This window comes from Eretmochelys imbricata, chromosome 5 (genome assembly GCF_965152235.1).
Source record: "Eretmochelys imbricata isolate rEreImb1 chromosome 5, rEreImb1.hap1, whole genome shotgun sequence".
NCBI classification, from domain to species: Eukaryota; Metazoa; Chordata; order Testudines; family Cheloniidae; genus Eretmochelys; species Eretmochelys imbricata.
In genome coordinates, this window is record NC_135576.1 from 12,433,627 (window position 1) to 12,451,425 (window position 17,799).

At 42.7% G+C, this 17,799-nt stretch overlaps 1 protein-coding gene across 1 annotated transcript; it reads left to right on the forward strand.

Annotated features, from left to right (window-relative positions):
• The first annotated feature begins 3,696 nt into the window (after positions 1-3,696).
• On the forward strand, positions 3,697-17,124 carry LOC144264795 (urea transporter 2-like). Its single transcript, XM_077816634.1, has 8 exons — positions 3,697-3,862; positions 5,700-5,889; positions 7,069-7,197; positions 10,023-10,215; positions 13,927-14,074; positions 15,469-15,603; positions 15,760-15,809; positions 16,948-17,124. The coding sequence occupies exons 1-8, from the start codon at positions 3,697-3,699 to the stop codon at positions 17,122-17,124; spliced, it is 1,188 nt and encodes a 395-aa protein (XP_077672760.1).
• The last annotated feature ends 675 nt before the right edge of the window (positions 17,125-17,799 follow it).

The window sequence follows — 17,799 nt, forward strand, 5'->3', positions numbered from 1 at the left end:
TTTTTTAACAACTCTTTGTGTGGCTTTTCGAAATGAACAATTTGTCAAAACTGACATAAATTAGCAAAACATTTTGGTGTTCCCAAATCTGCATTTTTCACCAAAAAAAAGTTTCAGATGAAAAATGTTGCCAGGTTCTAGTGAAGAGCTTTGAGATTCTTGAGCAAAATGTGCTATGTAAATGCATATGAGTTAGTGTACCAGCTTCTTATGCACCCCCTGTGCAAAGTTTGCCAAGGTCTGTGAAAATGGATGGACAGTGCCTCTTCGTTTGGCCAGCCATATTCCCATCCTTAATGGTACAGATTAGTGTATGGAACAGCTTCCATGTGAGGAGAGATTAAAAAGACTGGGACTGTTCACCTTGGAAAAAGAGATGATTAAGGGGGAATAGGATAGTGTTCTATAAAATCTCGAATAATATGGAGGAAGTGAATAAGGAAGCGTTATTTACACCTTCACATAACACAAGAACTAGGGGTCACCAGATTAAATTAATAGGCAGCAGGTTTAGACAAACAAAAGAAGGTACTTCTTCACACAATGTACCGGTAACCTATGGAACTCATTGCCAGGGGATGTTGTGAAAGCCAAAAGTGTAAGAGGATTCAAAAAAGAATTAGATAAGTTCATGGAGGATAGGTCCAATATTGGCTATTAGCCAAGATGGTCAGAGATGCAACCCCATGCTCTGGGTGTCCCTAAACCTCTGTCTGCCAAAAGCTGGGACTGGACAACAGGGGACGGGTCACTTGATAAATTGCCCTGTTCTGCTCTTTCCGACTGATGGATGTGGCATTGGCCACTGTCAGATGACAGGGTACTGGGTTAGATGGACCATTGGCCATTCTGGGTCAGACCAGTCTTAGGTTTATACAGAAAAGATGTGCCAGCTTAGACCCAGTCTGTCACTCTCGTCATAGCCTTTTAGGAGTCCCACATGTGCAGCACAGAGGGCCTCACACTAGCCAAACCAATGCGTGAATTCCACTCTGTGGGACTGTCTTTGCACACATTTCTTGCACAGGTTTTAGCTCACATATATCCAATATGATTGTATGCAAAGGTAAGGATAATTCTGGAGGCATGTTACATGCAGTGCAATGTATATTCCACTAACAGATGTATGAGCATCATTGCACATACAGGCATTTTGATGTGTAATGCTTTACAGACAAAATTAGGAAATTAACGATCCTGTGACCCTGCCTGCAATTAAGCATGCACTTTGCCTACCTATTACATGACGTGCTGCTGTGCCTGTTTCCCTCCTCCTTATCCACGGCTTATATCACTTGTGACATGACAGGAAGGATGAACAGATGTTCTCTGAGCGATATTTGTGATGCCACCAGTAGTTTTCTCTTCACAAACACTTCCCCGGTTGGCATTAAGCTCCACCATCACTGAGTATACGTACCACGCCTTCCCGGCACACACCAAGATCCCCCTCCAAGTGTGATTCTTTGGGATCTGCTGGAAGAACAGGTATGCACAGCTTCCATTCAGTCTTCATCTGGGGGTGAAATAAGTCCAGGCGAAGGTGATGGAAACAGGTTTTGGGGTATATAGTTCTTGCCTCCAAGAATGTCTGAAGAGTGCCCTAAAGTCATTCCCACCTGCTGGCAGATTGATGGTCTATGTGAAATCCACTCTAGGGATGGAAGTCCATTTCTTAGTGGGGACAGATCTACCTTTAAAAAGTACAATAATCTTCTCAGATGGCACTCTTTACAATTCTGGTTGGCAGTGTCAGCAGAGAGACCAGGGTTTGCATACACTGTGGAGACTGAAGTTCTCTCTGCCCTCTAGACAGAGTCTGCCACACCAAGCTAGATCTGAGACACAATGGCTGATGCTGCTCTCCTATCAAACGCATTCTCTGGATAAATAGTGGACATCTGTCTCCAGTACTGTTAAGGTAGAGGTGGCACCTTTCACCAGTCCTCCTCCTAAAACTATGGGAAGTGGTATCACTGCCCAGAAAAATGCAGAGTGGTCTAACTGGACCAGTAGGATCACTCTTGAAGGCCCTTTGGATATCACTGTGCCTGGCCATCGTCCTATCTTGTGCAATCTCTGTTTTTCATATGTTCTCCTTCACAGCCACACGAAACACGCAGAAGGTACCAAATTGCTGTATATTGTGCAGGGATAGCACAGCAAAACGACATGCATGCACAGCAAATCAGAAAAACATTGCCCAGCTTCAGTGATGTTATTACTCTGGTTAGCAGTGAGGGGTCAATTTAAGATGTAGCCTGCAGTTCTCTTCTCCAAACAGGGAACTATTGGAGCTCTGCTTGTGCTTCCAAATAAACAAAACAAAAAAACTTGCATTCTTCCATCCACTCTTACTGTCAGTCAAGCAATGTTCTTGATATTGTGACCAGTCCAATGAAAATCCAGCCTAGGCCTTTCGGTCTTAACTTATGCTGTTATGGGAAAATAGATGCAAAATAACGATTTAAATACATACTTTTCAGAACTAGCTTAACTCCTTTTCATCCTAGATTCCAAATGCCTTTGTCTTTGAGTCTGATATTAGTAGCTGAATCTCCATTTGGTGTGAGGTTTCCGTCCACAGCAAATGTTTACGTTTGAGCCTTGAGAACTAGGGGAAGGGATTTCCACTTCAAACTCTTCAAAAATTCAGAATGAATTGGCTCTGTTATCTTTAACAATGTTCTGCCTTTAACAGTTAAACATTTAAGTTCTTCTCTTGGAGTCCTGGGGCATGAGTTTAAGGATGGATAAAGAAGTTTGGAAACAAGAGCTAGCTTCATAATTCATTGTGATACATTTCCTCTCTTACCAACCTGCAGCAAGCCTTTATATCTTGATGAAATCCCTCTCTGGAGCTCATCAGGTGTGACCACTTCTAATGAGCCAGCTCCCTGGGAAGGGAGTCACCACATTCTGGAGCTCCTGTCTCTAAAGGGAATCAGTCTACACATGAGCATTTAAACTAGTGTGACAGCCATCACATTAGGTGGTACACTGGGGACTTCCAGAGCTAAATGCGGGAGCTGCTACAGCTTGAGCTAAAGATCTTTAGCTGGGGCTGGAACAGACTCTAAATCTCTGTGGATCACGCACAGAGGGGGGCCTGTAACACACCCCTATCGGTGGGTTACACAAGCAGAGGCATTGCCATGCCTGAGAACTTACTGAAAATCATTACCAATGATAAGTGGAGAGAACTGAGAGTGAAGGGAAGGAAAGGATTGACTTGGGGTGCAAAGGTGGGATGCAGGGTGCATTAGCAAGGAGGAAGTGGAGCAAAAAGAACTCAAAATTTCAGTCACATTTAAACATCTCAAGGGATTGTTCTGGACCAAACCTCCCAACTCTTTAAGGTCCAGGCATCACAGTAAGTGATGTATGTGCCCATCTACCAAGGAACATGAATTCATCCAGCCAGTCTGTCCCTTCCCTTCTGTAAGGGCCAGATTGCCACACCCATATTCATGTTGGGTAGCACCTTACTCCGCCAGTGGTCTCATTGACTTCAGTGGGGTAAGTCAAGTTACTGAAGGGGTAAGTCACTACTCATTATGAAAAAGAGTATTACAGTCTTTCCCTAAGTACAGAAGAAATTTGCTGGTGCACAAGTTAGGAGATTGAAACCAAATAACATCTGAGACCAGTTTGAGAGTTGTGATCCATTGTTCCCTTTCCTCGATTCCTTAAGATATGGAAGACAGTGAGATTGTTAGAACCGATAATAATGGAGAAAGGAAGATATACAATGAAAAGAGCACAAGAGACCAGAGACCAGTGAAAAGTGGCAAAATAAGAATCTGCAAAACCCTTGGATATCTAACAGGAGAAATGAAAGAGTGTGGAGACTGGCTGAAAGGTACAGCCTTTGATTATCTGAAAAGCACCATGGATAATAAATAACAACTAGCTCATTACACCAACAGCAATGTTAACATTTTCTGGGTGCGTATATTGGGCATTAATCTATCTAACTCCCTGATTTGTGTACTTGGAGGCTGTTTGCATATGCAAATACTAGAGTCCCAGAGTTTGGGGTGTACATTTTTTTTGGCTAAGCCACTTAATTTTCAGAAAGGAAAGTTTATGTGTCATCTTGCCATTACCATGACTGCCCACACATATTGGGCATTTGCACATGCAAAAGGCCACTTAGACACCTAAACAGCCATGTGTTAATACTGTTATTATAAGAAGCACTCATCAGGATTGGGAAACCAATTTCGATTGTAAGCTCTTTGGAACAGGGACTGTCTTTTCATATTAACGAGTGGCTACAGCACCTAGAACAATGGGGCCCTGATTCCGAACTGGGAGCTGCTATTTGCTACTGCAATACCAGTTATTAATAAACAATAATAATTGTGATGAGTGCTGTGCAAATGTAACGCCGACAGACCCTGGTCGCTGGTGGCCTGGATCAAACCGGGGACCTCTGGAGCTTAGTGTGTGAGCCTCTACAGCATGAGCTAAAAGCCAACTGGTTGTTAAGCAGACTCATTCTCTCTCTCTCTAAGTGGTCTCGGTGCCACTAGATGGGACAGAACACCACACCCAGGAGGTGTGGGGGTTACACAAACGTAAAATAAAAAGCAGCCCCTGTCTCAAGTAGCTTACCGTCCATATAGGGACAAAACACAACCAGTGGGTATAGAATACCATGGAGGACAGAAGTAGACGTCAAGGGTAGCATTAATAGGAATATGAAGTTGCATATAGTAGATGCATGAACAACTTGAAGGCTTTGTGGCATTTTTTCAACGGTTTGGTTTTAGATAAAAGGATAAGATAAATTAACTAATCTCACCCTCTTCGTACAATAGTCACTGCAGTTGCATAGACATTGAGTTGGCATTTTCTGTGAGCTCCTTGCACGCTTGTGCAGAGCAATGTAAATATCATTGTGTTTGGCCCTCGGGCTTCTTATTCTAAAAATGTGGAACTGAAGGATTGTGTGGGCCAACTTGTAGTTGGACAGAAGTGTCAGCAACAAAGATTTAGTTCAGTACTGCTTGTGCTGGTGTACTTATGTCTTGCCATGAAGGGACAAATTTTTAATAATATTTAGGCACCTAATGACATGTTATGGGATAGTGGGGTTTTCAGCAGTATCTAGGTGCCTAACTTCCATTGATTTCAATGGGAGGTAGATGCTTAGACACTCCTGGAAACTCCCGCTAGGCATCCGTTCTTTAGGTGCCTAAATACCTTTAACGATCTGTCCTATGAAACCTGCACCTCAGCATTCTGTGTCTGCATTTTTCTATGGTGAAAGGGCTGTTCCCTGACATTTCCTCATCAATCTACACACTGTTTTCAGCCTTGCCTAAAGCCCATTCAGCAGCAGAGTTACACACAGCGGTAGTTTAGTTTTCTCATTAAATTTATAGTGGAATCCTTATGCTGGCTGCCCTGCAAGAAAGACTAGTTGTGACTTTCATAAACTCTTCTTTAGTAATCTGGCCAAGTGCTTGATAGTGGTGAACTCTACCAACTGCAATACATCTCAGTTAGCTTTTTCATGTGCCAGATGCAAAATATGTCCAGGCACCAATAAATCAGAGACGAGTTTTACAGTCTTGTTGATACATTGATGGCAACAGAATGGAGGCAGACACTGCAAAGCTAAGTGTGTTTCAAGAAAGCCATGCTGGAATGATGTCTTATTCCCAGAATTTTTATTTGATCTCTTTCAGATAAACCTCTTGTTGTTCAGTTTATTGACTGGGTCCTGCGGGGAATATCCCACGTGATGTTTGTCAACAACCCACTCAGTGGGCTGCTTATTCTAGCCGGACTGTTGATCCAGAATCCTTGGTGGACACTCACAGGCTGTTCAGGAACTGTTGTCTCAACATTAACGGCACTTATTCTGAGCCAGGACAGGTAGGTTTGGCCTTTACATTTGGAATTTTTAAATAAATTGGCAACTGAACTTTAAAAAATATTGTGCTATCCATTAGTGGTGTGTAAGGCCCAGGTTTGAGCAGATCCGTTCTTTGGTGATGCTGAACAGTGAGTTAAAACTTTTGCTCGCATTACATAAACCACGGTTATTGCACTGAATGGCCTATAATCTCTAATCCAGGAAAGGTACAGTCTAGTACACTAAAAGCACTATAAAACACCTCAAGTTCTAATCCTGGCTCTGTCACTGTCTTGCTATGTGGCAAGTCACTTACACTTTGCATCTCCATTCTCTTGTCTGGTAAATGGAGCTGATAACAAACATCATGATAGGGTTGTGAGGTTAAGTATATAAAAGCAGTTTGAGAGCTAGTGGATGGACGTGTTATTTGAGCAGTTATAGGTATTTTATCTTGGCAGTCGAGTGCTCCCCTCAGCTATTGTACCTGAGCACATCACAGTCTTTAATGTATTTATCCTCACAACACCTGCCTGAGGTAGGGCAGTGCCATTATGCCCATTTTTACAGAAAGGGAACTGAGGCACAGAGACACTAAGTGATTTGCCTGAGCTCACACAGGAAGTTTGGGGTAAAACGGGATAAAACCTGGGTCTCTCCAATCTCGGGCCAGCACCTGAGCAACTGGACCAGCCTTTCTCTCCACAGGTTTTGGTTGCAGTTGCATGAGGGAAGAATTGTGGCCCCAATATTCAGGTAAAATAATCAATGAGGAGCGTGACTGTGGTTTGGGGCCTCAGGTAGTTTAGTGAGCAAGGAGGGGTAGCTTTCTGGTTATGTGCAATCTAGAACAGATTTCTTTTACGTTCAGATTTTCTGTTGCTGTTACAATGCAGTGTCTGTGGGTTATTAGAAATGTGCTGGGTAACCCACAAACTTTCAGCTGCCCTCTGAACATGGGGTACCAAGCAACACCATTGCTATGGCACCAATTGTGCTAACCCCAGCTACTTACTTGTGTGAATGGTCACATTGTTCATCAGCTCAATGTTGTCACTTTGCCAGATGTAGGACTTCTGGAAGTTGCATTTCAGTGCAAGAAAGAGTGATTCACTGGGATGCGGCTCTAGTGTATACAGGGCCTTTAGGGCCAATTGCTTTCTAGTAACCATTTCAAGTCAATTGTCTTTCTCCCACAGATCAGCCATAGCAGCAGGACTGTTCGGCTACAATGGGGTCCTGGTGGGACTGCTCATGGCTGTGTTCTCTGACAAAGAAGACTATTATTGGTGGCTTCTACTGCCAGTTGTTGTTACATCCATGGCTTGGTAAGTCACACTGGTTTTATTTTCTGTAGCCCAAGCTAAACATTTCTAGTTCTTCTTTTCCTATATGGCTCTCAATGAACACTTATTGATACTAACAGGAGTTTTGCAAACACTTCAAGCACTTAGTTTCAGATTCTTTCTGTTAAATCCCACCCTACAGTTTCAATTCTGATATTCACCACTTTCTATCCTAAACTGTGCCATTTTGCTGTGGGCTGTTAAACAGCTTCTGCATTGCACCTCAGAGGCGGATACACTTGTTTGTTTGTTTGTTTGTTTGAGGAGTCATTCCTGTATGTGCATAGCTTGTGGTGAGCTTTGGCGTCCTTTGCCCTGAAATTTAAATGTTTTTTAGTGAACCTATACAATTGATTATAGCAAATGGGCAAAATGCTTCCCCAACTTACAACCTGTGCAAATGCATGAGGTCAGTGGATCAAATTCACTGCTGGTATAATCATACCCACCAGTAAAACTATGCTCACTTGCATCACTAAATCTGACCCAGTGGATTTGCACAGGACTGAATTTGATCCTGCCTTTCTTAGGTCTTTAAATAATACTCTACAAAATTAACCCATGTGAGTACACTTGATTCCAAGCAATGTATTCTTTAAAATTAAATTTAGCTTTTAATTGTGGCTTTTAATCGTGTTACAGAATCAATTTTAATATAAATGTTTTAATCAAAATTAAATCAAGTTTTGCATTTTTAATGGCTTGTCTTAATAAGACGTAAATCTGTGTTGCCTTGTGCTCATCTTACAATTTTATTTCTATAGACTTCATAAATGAAGGTCTCATTGTACCAATCTCTTGAAACCCAGAACATTTTGCAGAATGTTGTAGCGTTTCTTAAGTGTGGCCACCATGGCTGCATGCGGCCACCAGAGGCTTTTCTTGTGGCCACACAGCCTCCTGGGCAGTGATTGTGGGGGGAGGGTACAAAGCAGCGCCCCCTCCCCTGAGCCACAAGGAAGAGTTGGACCCTGCCCCCCTCTGGAGCCACTAACACTGGAGGAGCAGACAACCAGACTGAGTTCCCCACCTTCCTGGGGATGGTGGGACTCAGGCTTCGAGCTTCAGCCCTGGGGTGGCGGGCAGAAGTCTCTGGCTGCGCGGCGCTGGGCTCCGGCCATGGGCTGAGCAGTGGCGGGCTCCATTCCCCAGTCTCAGGGCTCCATCCCTGAGCTCACCACCCCAGTTATTGCCCCTGGCACCCACTGCCTCCCCTGGGCTTACCGCTCCCTTCATCACCCCTGCTGCCTTCCTACCACCTCCCCATCCAAGGGTTAAGAGCAGGACGAGGCAGGGCAGAGGTAGGGTCTTGGGGGAAGTAGGCAGGTGGGGGGAGGGGTCTGGGGCTCAGCAGGGGGTTGAGCACGCCTGGAGGAAGCCGGCGCCTGTGCCCCTGGAGATGTTTACTGTTTCAGCAACCCACCTTAATCTTCCCCCACCGCGTTTAGTTTCTGGAGGAGCCGTGGTAACCCTTTCCCCCCTGCCTCCCAGACCCATACAATGGAACAGAAGCCATTCATAAATGTAATACAAAGGTCCCCAAAGCTACTGGGTTGCTGTGTCTGCCACACAGAGCTATTTGAAAGATTTTAAAACTTGACATTTCAGCGACATTTTTGTCAAAACTTTGAAGTTCAGTTTACAAAAGAGCAACATGTTCTGTGAAAACGCTGTCCTACTTTTCAATCCGTTATAGAGCTATGGAGAAACATTAGAAATGTGGCATTTCAACAAAGAAAATGACGGTGGGGGGGATTCACAGAAGCGCTGACCTCTTTTTCTACTCGTTCTTGCAAAGGAGTCTTCTGCACATTGCTCTGATAACTGAAATCCTTTTAAGAGAAACGCCTTGATCTGAGATTAAATAAGGATTATTACACAGTTTTCCTGTTGATCATAGCCACAAAAGGGGACATAGGATATTGCATTAGAAATGCCAAATGTTTTTGGTTAAAATCAGCACCAACTGAAAATCCCTCTAACACCCAAACTCACCTGTTAACTCTTTTTTAAAATACGGGCTACGTTGAGCTCTCTGCTAACTTCAGTGGATTTGCACAGGTGTAACTGAGAGCAGAAGTTGACTGTGCTCAGTCCTCAGATGGTATAAATTGGCATAGCTCTGAAGCCAATAGAGACACACTAATTCCCATCAGTGGGGTATCTGACTGGCCTAGACTTTCCACATGCTTTTAGATTTATTGATTCCAGTCAGGTCTGGGAGATGAATTATCAATGTGCCACCAGAAAGACTGTTTGTATGATATATTCATCTAGACTGGAAACCAGGAGGTCTGGAAATCTCCCAAGAAATTATGTTCTTGTGAGATCTGTTGCCCAATTTCCTGAGCCAAGAGGTTTGGACAAGGTTATGTTAAGCATCCAGTCTTTTGGGTGCTTCTTAGTGATGGATCTCCTAATATTTTGTGGCTCATTCACCACTGCTTTACATGCCAGGAATAAACCTAATTTATTTATCTTTTTTATAAAAAGGAAACTTGGACTTCAAATAATACTTTACAAATTAATGCGGCCTGATTGAAGTGGTGCTGAGCAACATCAATTCTCATTGGTTACAGGTGCTCATCTGGGGCTCATGCCTTAAGATGGTGCTAGGTAGCATTCTGTGAGTGCTTATCTCATGTCGGTTAAAGTGATGTGAGAGATTCACTGATTGGAGTCTCCTAAGGAGATTAGAGTTTTCTGAGTTTCACTGGGACTTCGGACTGAAATGGTGGGGATATTTTTCACCATTCCAGCTGAGATAAACAAGCTGTAACTGTTTCTTTTTATTCTTCTCTTTTCAGCCCCGTTCTTTCCAGTGCTTTAGGTTCAGTCTTCGGGAAATGGGACCTTCCTGTTCTCACCCTGCCTTTCAATATTGCTGTGTCTCTTTACTTGGCCGCCACTGGGCACTACAGCCTCTTCTTCCCTACCATGCTCCTTCAGCCTGTAACATCAGTGCCCAATATCACCTGGTCTGAGATCAAAGCGCCACTGGTAAGGTCCACTATAGAAAGGAGAAATATTCCACACCCTTGCAAAAGATAAATAGGAGGGCTCTTGCCTCTAGGTAACAGGCTCAAATACAGCCCAGGTTAACAACATCTGAACCGCCTGAGCATCCAACAACTCATATGAAATGAATCGGTCATCTCTGCCCACTTCTTAAAAGAGGAGTAGCCACTTCACAAAAAACTCCACCAAAATGGCATGATGCCCAATTTTGGTGGTTTCAGGGGAAAGACTAAGGATTCAGACTGACCATGGACTTTGAACTACTCCCTCTACTTAGAGGTGGGCCTCACATGACCAGACCTAAGGCAAGTTGCGGGAACAGCTTGGGGAAAACTTGCACTTCAACTGTGCTTGTCCTGTGGTTGAATAGACACTGTCAGTCGGACACCTTTCACCAGAAGCTGACCCCTATATTTGGGGTCGGGAAGGAATTTTTCCCTGAGTCAGTTTGGCAGAGACTCTGAGAAGTTTTTTCCCTTCCTCTGCAGTCTGGGGCATGGGTCACTTGCAGGTTTAAACTAGAGCAAATGGTGGATTCTTTGTAACTTGAAGTCTTTAAACCATGATTTGAGGACTTCAGTCACTCAGCCAGAGGTTAGGGGCCTGTTACAGGACTGGGTGGGCGAGGTTATGTGGCCTGCATTGTGCAGGCGGTCAGACTAGATGCTGATGATTTTCCCTTCTGAACTAAAAGTCATTGAACAACCAAAGAAAAGAAAGAAAAAACATGATCACAAACAAAGAACCTGAAACGCATTAACACTCAGGCATTTTTATACTACTCTGGCCATGTAAAGGGATGGAAAAGTTGGGAGTAAACTAAATTTCCACTGTCAAAGTGGCATAAATGGGCCTTAGTGTAAATGCCATAATGTTCTAGGCAGGAATTCTAGGGGTTTACAGACTCAGATTTAAGGGGAGTAAACCAGATTGAATTTTGAGTTGATTTATATTAAGGTGAATCAACACTCTCATTATTTGCCATTCTTCATGGTTTAGACTCAGAAGTTCATGGGCCTTCTGCTTATTAAATGAAAAGGATTTTACATCTATCCCTCCAGGCTCACAAACAGCAATTCCAGGCCCCAGGGCCATCCCTAGCGGGGTGCGGGGCCTGGGGCAGAAATGACAAATCCATCACTTCTGGGACCAACCGTGTTGGCCAATCGCGCCGGCCCGCAGGATACCCCAAAGCACGGGGCACAGAGCAGTCACCACCACACGAGCACCTAGGAGCCCTGCGGCCCACCCAGGTGATTTTAAAGGGAATGGGGACACCCGGCTGCCCAGCTGCCATGGTAGCAGCGGCCGGGGCTCCTTGAGCCCTTTTAAATCACCCAGGCCCCTTGGCAGTAGCCGCCCTTTGCCCTCCCCTCCCATCGGCAGGCATGTATCCTTCACTTCTTGCATGTGTCTGCTTTAGTGTTCCGGAGTCACAGGTAAAAATGCTCCCTGGTTTTCTCTGTGCAGGGTGTATTTGTGATCCAGGATTCCAGAAGATATTAGGGGGAGTTAGTAAAGCTATGCTGACTCAGTAGATGCGTGATGAAACTCTGGGTATTTTTTCCATTTTTTTTTTTTCAAATTTGCCGGTTTTATTTAATTAAAAGTCTGAGGAATTATTACAGTATCTAGCACCATGCTCCAGATTCTAGAAGGACACCGAACATACATACCTGGGAGGAAACCCACATTCTGTAGAAGGAGCTATGATATTCTGGGGTGCAATCCAGACCAGTGAGAGGCTATGTCACCCCTGCCCTGCAAACTCAGGTGCCTCACAATGCTTTTCTGCTCTCGCTCCCAGCTGAGCCCCTCCCAAACAGCCTGCCAGCATGCAGGTTACACCCTGAGTGTCTGTGTATTGCTTCAGCCTGCCAGCCACACATCAGTCACACACTGGCTTTCACCATCCTTGGTTACCACTTGCCGGATGACCCCCAGCACACTCACAGTCCTGGATTTCCCCCCAAAACATGTGTTCTATACTGTCTAGCTATCTCCTGGACAGTCCAGACACATTACCTCTGTAGCCCCTCTAAGGGGATCAATATACAACAGTCCGCTACCATAAATGAAGTTACCCAAACAATTCACAACACTGGATTGGTTTTAATTGAAGAATAAAACGCATTTATTTAACTACAAGGAGATAGGTTTTACATAAGGACAAGTATAAGGCACTAAAGTCAGAAATGGTGATGAGAAATAAAGATAAAACACTTCCTAGCACTAAACTTAACAAACAAGACTTGGTTCAAGGTGAGATCTCATACCACATGTTTCCAGTAATATTGGCTAGCATCTGCTCCCAAAGTCCAGCATCGGTGTCTTTTCTCTTCTTAGGTCAAAAGGAGAGAGATGTATAGGGAGAGATAAGTGGAGATGGTTTTTCCCATCACTTTTATTGGTCAGTCACCCTTTGAGATGCAATTTCCTGGGGCTTCCCTCTAGGTAAAGTTCATTCCTACTCTAAGGTTGGAGTCAAAGAGTATGGAGGTGAAAGGGATTCCATGCTGTTGTTTGCTAAGATGCAAATCTCTTTGTTCTTGCCCCCCTTTCCTTGCCAAAGAATGGTCACTTAACATGGGATTGCCTATCAACTTTTAAGATACCTGAGTAGCGGCATCAGCTTGCCCTTTGTCTTTGAGAAACAGGTTTATCCACTCCCCAGTTTGTCTGGTAAACCTGTTCAAACCTATTTCAGTCAGCTAATGTTAATAACTTTACATATAATGTTGCTACACACATTTCACCATGATATTATTGACCAGCAAGTTACTCATTTTCAAATGATACCTCACAAGGCATATTTTGTACAGATATTATTACAAAGCTGTATAGGATGTGAATACAGGGGTACGTTCCATCACAGGAGCATGCATTGAAAATTATCTGTGACAATTCTGGTTGTTCCTTAAAATGAAAGAGGTTCCAGGCTGTAGGCTATCCATGGTTATGAGCTATAGGGAGGCATTCTGAGGCAAGGATGACTGGTCAGTTGGTGTGGCCTGCATGTTTATAGGGATACTCCTCAAGAACTGGTCTTTTTCCATGCACAAGGAGTGGGACCAGCTTGCAGAAAGAATCATCCCAGGGAACTGTGTCACAGTTGCTGATGACTAGACCATGGGGTACGTTATCACTGGTTTTGCAGAATATGTCCACTACAGCTGGTTGGAAAATGTTTGTCAGCATATCTTTTCAACAAAAATTGCCCTTTTCATCTAAATAAAAACACTTAGAAAAATGTTTCTGATTTTTGATGAACATTCCCAGAGGGAAAAAAGCTATTTAAAAATGAAGACATTCATTTCTGAACATTCGTGTTTGGGGGATTGTTCCAAAACTTCATTTCAGATTTTATTTAATTTTTCTATTTTTATATTATTTGTACATTACTTCACAACATGTAGCATGCACTAGTACTAATGAAATGTCGTAATAGGATATCATATAATAGTTGAAAAAGTCTGTTTTTATTTTATTTTATTTTTAAAATTACTAAGGGCAGCTGCTACATAGTACTGCCTGAAACACCTTATGCTCTTTTCTAGGGTGAAGTGTCTCCTGTTTGTGTTATAATGCCACAGTCTGACACTTTGACTCCTTGCTTTCTAACAAATGGACACTGAAGTAATTGCCATTTTGCCTTGATTATAATAATGTGTCCTTTTCAAACCAATGCCGCAGCTGCTACAATCCATTCCAGTCGGCATTGGTCAGGTGTATGGCTGTGATAATCCCTGGACTGGTGGCATCTTCCTGGTTGCTTTACTCATCTCCTCTCCACTCATTTGCTTGCATGCTGCAATCGGATCAGCAGTGGGGATGCTGGCAGGTACTAACCAATGACCATGACTTACCAAGGTTATTTTTTTCAGAGTAACAGCCGTGTTAGTCTGTATTCGCAAAAAGAAAAGGAGGACTTGTGGCACCTTAGAGACTAACCAATTTATTTGAGCATAATGAAAGCTTATGCTCAAATAAATTGGTTAGTCTCTAAGGTGCCACAAGTACTCCTTTTCTTTTTTCAAGGTTATTTTTGTAATTTATAACATTTACCAGTACCTTGACTGCAGTTATTACATAGTTCTGTCCAACACTTTGTGGCTTCTGCTTGCATGGGTCTGGACATGGTTTTGATTTGCAGTCAAATCCTTGAGCTTGGATCTCAATTTTGGGTTTTATTCAAACCCAATATGGCGAAGGCAAAACTCGGAACAAAAGTGTAGAGTTCTGAAAAAGCTCTGTTCATTGCAAGTTTTTGTGTTCTACCAAGGAGACCTGCTGTAGCTCTATGACTAGTTGTCACTAGTTATGTTATGAAACCAAGACTCATTCACTATGCCCATCTTGGAAAATTTGTACCCATCCAGAGATGGCAGTAAGTTTTGTGTTGTGCTTTGGACCCATAAGTGTTTTGCAGAAGACTCAGGCCATTTTCTTTCCATATTTCATCTGGTTTGGGATGGTTGCTACGTTTTGCACAGGTCTAGTATTTAATGCAAATAACTGAGCAGGTTTTCCTACAGGGGAAGGTGAGGAGAGGAAGGGGTGGGAGAAGGGGAATCATAAACAAGAAAGCGAATGGAGGAGTCACAGTGGGAAATGGATTAGTCCAAACAAATGGTGATATGAGCGTCCAAGTTCAAGTTATCAGAGCTGGTAATGTCTCAGGGTGGCCTGGTCTCCGGAGGTTGTGCTTCCCTGTTTGCTGGTGATGCTGAGGCCAGTGAGAAATCTCCAATGAGCTCTTGTAAGGCCAGCCCAGGAAAAGACCCTGAGTTACTGTCCTGCTGGTGAAAGCCCACATAGGTGGAGACTGACGGGGTCCCAGCATCCCTGGCAGCTTGGGACCATGGGAGATCAGCTAGGAGATCCTGCTTACTTCCCTGCTGCTGCCTCGGCTACTGTTGTGCCAGGACTGGTTAATTTTCTTGAGCCAAAACACCCATTGAGCTTAGAAAGAGTTTTGCCTGAGTGAGAACTTTAGGACTGGTCCAAATTCTGGGCTTTATTACATCATCATAAATATGGAATAAGTGTAGCCATTGACTTCAGCCTATTTCCTCCATATTAGCAATGGTGTGACTGAGAACACAGTTATATTTTAGTGCAGATGTAATGGGAAAATAATTCTGTGTTGATGCCAAGGAATTTGTGAAGAATAATATCTGATAGCTAAAACTTGGCTATAGCTAGATATCATAAACTGTGTCTTTTGCCTTACAGCGCTGACCATTGCAACACCATTTGACAGGGTCTACTTTGGCTTGGGGAGTTACAACCGTGTGCTTGCTAGCATTGCAATCGGAGGCATGTTCTATGCTCTTACCTGGCAGACACACTTCCTGGCACTTGCCTGTGGTATGTATCCTACAGGATGTGGAAAGCAGAAATCCAAAGCATGCAAAATAGCAGTGGGAATTCTGCAGATTTAGTGTCAGTTGTGGCCGTGCTGGCAAAAGCGTGCGCATCCACTGCTCTTGTATAGTCTTCATAGTGCCTTTGTTCTTTTCACAGCATTATTTTGTGCCTATGCTGGAGCAGCCCTTGCTAACATCCTGTCTGTGGTAAGTTTATATGTATTTTGGCTTTGTCATAATATCAGAACATAGAAAATTTTGTATTACAGCAATGACAGTTTTGACAGCAATGGAGTAAGAATTCTGCAGTCCAGTGGGGTTTATTGTATAGATTCTGTCTGGTATATTGTGAGATTATAGACGCTACTGCTGAGAGTAAGAGTTCAGAGAACTTCAAACCACGCTATCCTCTGTGTGTACTTGTGTATATAGTTGAATTCCAGCAACCATTTCTGGAATAAGATACAACTTTTTTCTACCCTTCCCTTTCAGTTGCCCATAACTTTCCCAGATAAACTCCTTTTGGCTGGTATTTTCTTTATTTGTTCCCCATTTTTCCTTGCTTTGTCTCAATCCAATCATTTTTTGTTTAAAGTTTGTTGCAGCCATTTTTGGGGATTGTTAATGTGGAGAAAGAATATCTTTTCTTAAATGGTAAAAATATAAAATGTATGTCCATATAACTCAAAAATAGTTGAAACTAGAACCATCAAACTGTGCTTGTTTTTTAGATCTCACTTGGGGGATCAAAACTAAAGCCAAGTTTGAAGACAATAGGTTTGGTAGCTTTAAATATATGAATGTTTAAAGACAGCAATTTCATATACACATATTAAAATGTACCCATCTAATTTCTTTGTTAACGCATTGTGTCTAGAGTGGTTTAGAGCAGAAAGCCTGTATAAATAGGATGCCTCTGTTACATACACCTGAATTAAGGATGCATCAGGAAAAGGATGGTTGGACCTGGTGTCCTCATTTTTAGAAGAATGCAGTTGGAGAGTCACAAGAACCCAAGAGTAATCTTGGTCAGATACATTTTTGCACCAATTTAATTTTAGACTTTTAGGGTCCCACTGGAACTTGCTCCCTTTTTTCCCTTGTAACCTTGCCGGCTTTGCATTGCTATCTGTGTTGCCAGCAAGGGGTAGGGATATGAGTGTGTTTGGGGGGAATATCGGGGAGGAGAGATGAGGAATCCCAAAGTGCATCATAATCGTCAAAACTGTTCTTTGAGAAAGTACATTCTTCTCAGGCTTCTGACTTAAAGCTGGCGAGTTAAGCAAAGGGAATAATAAAAATGTGATATAAAATTCTGTCAACACATTCTTTTTCCCCCACCCAGATTGGATTACCAGCCTGCACCTGGCCTTTCTGCTTCTCAGCACTTCTCTTTTTGCTACTAACTACAAATAACTCTGCAATCTACAAGCTGCCACTCTGCAAAGTCACTTATCCAGAAGCCAACCGAGTCTATTACCTGAGAATGAAAAGAAGAGAGCCGAAACCCACTGGTGATTAGCCAATACAAATGGGAGACAATTTGTGATCCCCAATGTAGCTGCACATATTGATCTCAAAAGCACATGAATTAGAAGTTTCAGTACTATCTGTCAAACACACACACATGTCAGCAATTCATGTCTTCAGCAACTATGTGTTGTTCTATGAGGGCTGAGTTTATATATATCATATTTTGGAGGAAATGTTTGTTCATGATCTAAGCTTCATAAAATGCATTCAGGTAACATAATGGGTGTCTTACAGATGTATATGATACTAATTTGAAACAAATTAGTATTATTATTAATAATAATAATATTGTAGGAGTTGACTTGTATTTTACATTTGCATGGTAGCACAATAAGGACCCAAACCAGACTAGGATTTTTGGATGCTGCCATAATATAACAATAATACTGTGAGAAGAACCTTGTAATGATCAGTGGTTAAAATCAAGAAGTAGTATGTTAGTAATGCAACAGAAAGACTGACTGATTTACTCTTTTGACATCACATAAATCTTGTCTAAGCCCTCAAATCCCACAATTAAATCCATAATATAAATTGTTAAAATACTTATTGAATTCATCATCTTTCTCTGTAGTCTGCTGTCTTTTCCTTATTTTACATTGCAATTAAGATATTCATATTTTCCCTCTATCATCAGACTAGGGAAATGACTTACTTATAATTG